This window comes from Stomoxys calcitrans, chromosome 4 (assembly GCF_963082655.1).
Source record: "Stomoxys calcitrans chromosome 4, idStoCalc2.1, whole genome shotgun sequence".
Lineage (NCBI taxonomy): Eukaryota > Metazoa > Arthropoda > Insecta > Diptera > Muscidae > Stomoxys > Stomoxys calcitrans.
The window spans coordinates 96,553,664-96,560,338 of NC_081555.1; the positions used below are offsets into that span (position 1 = coordinate 96,553,664).

The 6,675-nt window shown below is 42.4% G+C and overlaps 1 protein-coding gene across 1 annotated transcript; it reads left to right on the forward strand.

Annotated features, from left to right (window-relative positions):
* Window positions 1-4,793: 4,793 nt before the first annotated feature.
* LOC106092559 (uncharacterized) lies at window positions 4,794-6,063 on the forward strand. The gene is made up of 3 exons (XM_013259438.1): window positions 4,794-4,857; window positions 4,931-5,096; window positions 5,415-6,063. The coding sequence occupies exons 1-3, from the start codon at window positions 4,794-4,796 to the stop codon at window positions 6,061-6,063; spliced, it is 879 nt and encodes a 292-aa protein (XP_013114892.1).
* Window positions 6,064-6,675: the final 612 nt, after the last annotated feature.

The following is a 6,675-nucleotide window of genomic DNA, read 5'->3' on the forward strand; positions in this document are numbered from 1 at the left end:
GTGCCTATGCTTGATCGCCATAACTTTAAGTCGATCTGGAAATCTAAAATTTGGCGCAGTGACTTTTTCTATGACCTCTAATATGCGTTCCAAGTATGGCTTGAATCGGTAAAAAAAAACCTGACTAGCTCCCATTTGACCCACTACAGTGCACTCTAGGGGAATGCACTAAGTAATAAACACATGGACGACATACACAAACACATACAGGACACGGAAGCCCCCACGGGCTAAAACATATATCAAATGCAAGGGTGACCCAACTCATCCACAAAGGCAGTGGAAAACAACGAAGGACAAACACCGCATCATCAACATGGGCAAGGCAAGTGCTAGTATAACATGACCTCGCACCTGCCTTGCCCGTGTTGAAAATCACTTGGTAGCACCAATACAGCAATAAATGGATATCTTGCGTTTATTAAAGCCTCCACAAGTCGCGTTCGTCTCCTACATCCCGGGAAAAGGTGATCAACCTTACAATAGTCGTCTCCTCTTCAAGAGCCCCACTGAAATTCCGCACCGTTTTTCTAATCACCATCGCAAATAAATCTCTAATGCATGTGGGCATTCTGTGTATATATCCCTCCAATAGGGAGGTCTCCCATAGTCGTACAAATAGAGGTGACATCGGTGGTAAGTTATATCTCCTGCTACAAAGAACAATGTCCGTCTTAGATGCATATACACATACACCACTTTCCATAGCCCTAATCACGTAGATGCATTAACACATAGACTACTTTCCGTAAAGCATCCTGAATCATATCTCTCCCTAAGTATTTCTCATTGTAAGTCTAGACAAGGCTTAATGTAGGATGTTGCCGAGACAGGCGATCTCCAGGAATCTTTGCCCTGGGATATGTGTCTATCAAACTCTTTGGAGTCTTTAGGATAACGGATGGCATACTAAGAGGGCTAATTTTTTTGTACCCTCCACCATAGGGGCCAAATCGGTCCTTGTTTTGATATAGCTGGCATATAAACCGATCTTGGTCTTTACATTTGAGATTCTAGATGGCGCAATTCTAATCCGATTTGGCTAAAATTTTGCACGTGGTGTTTTGATATCACTTCCAACAACAGTTCCAAGTATGGCCTAAATCGGTTGATAACCTGATATAGTCGCCATATTAACCGACCTTGGGTCCTGACTTGTAGAGCTTTTAGAGGGCGCAATTCTAATCCGATTTGGCTGAAATTTTGCACGTGGTGTTTAGGTATCACTCCCAAAAACTGTGCCAAGTATGATCTAAATCAGTCTATAACCTGATATAGCCATATAAACCGATCTCCCGATTAGACTTCTTAAGCCTCTAGAGGGCGCAATTCCTATTCGATTTGGCGTGTTTCGTTATGACTTCCAACAACTATGCCAATCGGTCCATAACCTGATATAGCTGCCATATTAACCAACCTTGGGTCTTGACTTCTGGAGCTTCTAGAGGGCCCAATTCTTATCCGATTTGGCCGAAATTTAGCATGAAGTGTTTAATTGTGACTTCCAATAACTGTGTCGAGTATGGTCTAAATCTTCTTGGGCCTCTAGAGGGCGCTTAGTCTTCTTGGGCCTCTAGAGGGCGCAATTTTTATCCAATATAGTTGAAATTTTGCATATGTCGATTTGGTATGACTTCCAACAACTGGTTATATACCTGCCAAAAATGTTCTAAATCGGTATATAACCTGACATAGCTGCCATATAAACCGATCTCCAGTTTGCCTATTTGAACCTTAAGAATGCGCAATTATTACTCAATATACATAAAATGTTGGTGTTTGACTGGTGTTTTTATAGCCACCACCGTAGGATAGAGGGTATATTCATTTTATCATTCCGTTTGCAACACATCGAAATATCAATTACCGATCCTACAAAATTTATATATTTCGGATCGTCGTAAAATTCTAAGACGATTTAACGATGTCCGTGTGTCTGTCCGTCCGTCTGTTCCTTCAAAAGAGCCTTAAAAAATTGAGATATTGAACTGAAATTTGACACAGATACGTATTTTTGATGCACGCTGGTATAGTTCTTGAACGGACCAAATCGGACCATATTTGGATATAGCTGCTATATAGACCGATTATCCGATAAAGGGTCTAATGCCCATTAAAGCTTTGTTTTTCATCCGATATTGCTGAAATTTTAAACAGTGAGTAGCTTAAGGCTTCCCAATAATTGACTCAAATATAGTTCAGATCGGACTATATTAAGATATAGCTGCCATATAGACCGATCTGCCGATAAAGGGTCTGAAGATCATAAATGCTTTATTTATTGCCCGATTTCGCTAAAATTTGCAACAGTGAGTTATTTTAAGCCTACCGACATCTGACCTAGATATGGATTTAAGCAGTCCATATTTAGATATAACTGCTATATACACCGATCTCCCGATAAGGTGTCTGAAGGCCATAAAAGCTTTATTTTTTAACCGATTTCGCTGAAATTTAAAACAATGGGTTATTTTAAGCCTCCCGACATCTGACCCAAATTTGGTTCAGATCGGACTATATTAAGATATAGCTGCCATATAAACCGATCTCCCGATAAGGTGTCTGAAGACCATAAAAGCTTAATTTATTACCTGATTTCCCTGAAATTTAAAACAATGGGTTATTTTAAGCCTCCCGACATCTGACCCAAATATGCTTCAGATCTGACTATAGTAAGATATAGCTGCCATATAGACCGATCTCCCGATAAAGGGTCTGAAGCCCATAAAAGCTTTATTTATTACCCGATTTCGCTGAAATTTGAAAGAGTGCGCAGTTTTAAGATTCTCAACATGCGATCCAAATATGGTACAGATCAGACCATATTAAATAAGATATCGCTGCCATATAGACTGATCTCTCGATAAAGGGTCTGAAGCCCATAAAAGCTTTATTTATTACCCCATTTCGCTGAAATTTGAAAGAGTGGGTAGTTTTAGATCTCCCGACCGTCCGTCGCAAATATGGTGTGTATCGGACAATATTTAGATATAGCTTCCATACAGAGCGATATGCCGATAAAGGGTCTGAAGCCCATAAAGCTTGGTTTTTATCCGATTTCGCTGAAATTTCAAATACAAAATTCAACAGTGACTTATATTTATTAGACCACTCAATGTCCGTGCCGAAATTGGGTGCATAGGTTATCCACTTTTGCACCAGATTGTGGCGAAAGGGGGTTTATATATACACCCGAGGTGGTGGGTATCCAAAGTTCGGCCTGGCCAAACTTAATGCCTTTTTACTTGTTCTATTTGAAAAAGTCATTCAAGAACTTGAGAAATGCGATCCATCGTGGAGGGCATATAAAATTTGGCCCGGCCGCACTTAGCACGATTTTACCTGTTTTAGTGTGGTACGATTTTTCTGCCTTTGGAATGAAAATTGACTTGATGTCCTTCCATCCTTCAGTTATATACGACATTTCGATACAATCACAGTAAATCTCCCTAAGCCAAGTAGTGAGTCTATCCGACCCTGCTTGTAGGTCGACTGTGGACACATTATCAGATTTTGGTGATTTAGGATTTTAAGTGGACCAAACAGGTCCATGTTTTGTTATAGCTGCCATATGAACTTATTTCCCGATTTGACTTCTTTAATCCTTAGATAACCTACCGATTTGGCTAAAATTTTGAACCTGGTCTTCTAACAGCCGGGACATGTCAAGACTCATCTTCTTATTTGAAAAATTCTTTTATTGGACTTGCAATCCATGGTGAAGGGTATATAAGATTCGTCTCGGCCGAACTTGATGCGCTTTTACTTGTTCAATTTAACGCTCCCCGAACTACGTGCAAAAAAAGTTCTGTCATGTGTCAGCAGCCTAGACGAATTTCTGAAAACAAAAACAGATTGGGAAAATATCGCTAAATAGTCTCAGAATATTACGACAAACTTTGATGCTAAGGTAATGATAAAATTAACATACACTTCCCCCTATGGTGATGGTTTGGCTGGAAATTTAAATCGTTTAACCTCTCCTTCGGGAATATTTGACAATAGTAGGAACAAGTGCACTGCACTTCAAAAACGATTCTCAAAAATTTGATTATGAGTGTTTTTCACCTCAACTTTTACTTCCCCATAAATTTTATAAACTAAATTAAGAGCCTACCTACATAAATTATGATGGGGCATAATATTTGTGCGAATTGCCTATAATTTGGCTTTCTGTTGAAATTCTAGGTCACGTGTAACTAACGTCGCAGATATAAATAAATTAATTTAAATATCGATCGAGATAGCCAAAGCCAAGTAGGCTTAGAAGATCTGTAAATACCAAAATGCCGCCGAGGGTTAGTGACCGTCTGAATGAGCGACCGAGTGACCCACCCAAACCCAATATGGAAGTAACCACAATTTGGAGCGAGAGGCTGTGCTTACACATCGCTGGAGTGAGACGATACCGCTTCTGTAAATTTACATTACAACAAGAAGATGAAGAATTTTTAAAATATAAATGGCTCATTTGCAATCAGCGACAGTTTTTGGGCAAACCATCGGCAAGGGCTTGAATGAGAATTAGCATGTAGTAAGAAGCATTCGCTTTTGTTGGTGGCATGGGAACTTTGACATATCATAAGGGTCACATAATAGTTGGGGCTTTCTAATTTCTTTTTTTGGCAATTTGGTATATAAAGCGCCCGGAGAAAGGTATCAAATCATCATTCTCCTATCGTCTTCTAACTTTAGAACAACGATAAGGAAAGCTATTGGATAAGGGCCCACAAAGCCAAAGGATATAGAAGAAAAACCCAACAATTGAACAGCATTTCGCTGAAAGAGGCGAAATGAATTTCAAGAGTTGGTTACTCGTGTTGCTGCTTGGTACAGCTGTTACTTTGCAGTTGACAGGTGAGTTAAAGAAAAGAAAATGGGAATTGTCCCTCAACGTCGGAATAAAACATTAAAACTTTTGTTCTTGCAGAGGCCAAGGATGACAAGCAACTTCATAAGCCCATGCCGTATAGGCTGTACGGAAAGCACCCGCAACAAGGACAAGGACAAGGACGTTCTGCAGAAATCTTGACCAAATTACATTTGCTAAAGACTCCAACGACGACGACAACTTTATTGCCACCACCACCACCGCCGCCACCACCTCCTCCACCACCACCACCACCACCGCCACCACCACCTCCACCACCACCGGGACCACCACCAGGTCCACCAGGACCACCGGGACCACCACCTGGTCCACCAGGTCCACCGGGACCACCACCTCCACCACCGCCACCACCTCCCCCACCACCACCTCCACCACCACCACCGCCGCCACCACCTCCGCCACCACCACCGCCACCACCACCACCTCCACCACCGCCACCACCACCGCCGCCACCACCACCGCCACCACCTCCACCGCCACCACCACCTCCACCACCACCACCTCCAACCACTGCCCGAGGTAGTGAAGGTGATGAAGGCGATGATAATACAGTCGTCCTCAAGGAAATCCATCTGAATGCCAAGGAAGATCCCGAGGACCAGCATGACCTGGAGCTTGACGAAGAAGACGATGGCGAAGTCGAAGAAGAGAGATCCTTGGATCTTGTGGGCGATAACAACGATGTGAAAGAAGCATCCCATGGTTCGGTTCGTGCTAGTCGCCCTTCATCTAGACGTCGCAGAAAACTGAAGCGTCGCAGACGCAGACGTCAAATGCGCAGACGTAGACGCAGGCGCCGTCATCTTCGCCGTCAAAAGAAACGAGGCGGTGGCAAGCGCAAGAAGCGTGTTAGCAAAGTCAAGAGGAGACGTCGTCGCCTTAGAAAACAAAAGCGACGACTAAGAAGGAGACGTGGTTCCAAAAAAGGCAAGAGACGTGTTTCCAGACGCGGTGGCCGCAGAAAAGGCATGAAGAAGCGCAAATCACGCAAATCGCGCAAATCACGTAAGCAACGCAAAGCCCGGAGACGTAGGCGCATGGCCAAGAAACGTAAGCGCATGCGCAGACGCCGTCGTATGCGCCGTCGCCAAAGACGCATCCGAAGCAGACGACGTGGTGGACGTCGCGGAGGTCGTCGTAGCCACAGACGTCTTAGACGTGCTCGCTTGTAACGAAAATGGAACGAAATAAATATACCTCAATGATACCAATGAAAATTATAAGCTTTATGTTCTTTATTGAAATCCAAGAAGTTTAGACTGTGAAAACGTTCTAACATTGGCCTGGCCGAATTTTATAAACCCTCCACCATGGAACGAATTTGTCAAGTTATTTGAATAACTTTTTCAAATATACATGAGCTATATCAAGTTATTGACCGATATGAACCATGGCTGTTAGAAATCATAAAAAAAATACCAACTACAAAATTTCAGGCCAATCGAGTAAAAATTGCGCCCCTTCAGTGACTCAGAGAGTCAAATTGGGAGATCGGTTTATATGGCAGCTATGAGGTTATGAACCTATTTAGACCATACTAGAAGTTAAAGTCTAATCGGGAGACCGGTTTATATGTCAGCTATATCAAGTTATGAATTGATTTGAACTATATTTAGAGCAATTGGTGGAAGTAATCCCAAAATACCATGTGCAAAACTTCAGCCAAATGGGATAAGAATTCCGCCCTCTAGAAGCTCAAGAAGTCAACACCCAAGATCGGTGTATATGGCACCTATCAAAAAAACATGGACCGATTTGGCCCATTTTCAATCACAACCGACCTA

What these genes read in the sequence shown, in the direction of transcription:
- LOC106092559 (XM_013259438.1), top strand. Translation starts at nt 4,794, where the DNA reads ATGAATTTCAAGAGTTGGTTACTCGTGTTGCTGCTTGGTACAGCTGTT. An exon ending in TGTTACTTTGCAGTTGACAG is followed by an intron (nt 4,858 to 4,930) that starts GTGAGTTAAAGA and finishes TTGTTCTTGCAG; the next exon opens with AGGCCAAGGATGACAAGCAA. An exon ending in TTGCCACCACCACCACCGCC is followed by an intron (nt 5,097 to 5,414) that starts GCCACCACCTCC and finishes TGCCCGAGGTAG; the next exon opens with TGAAGGTGATGAAGGCGATG.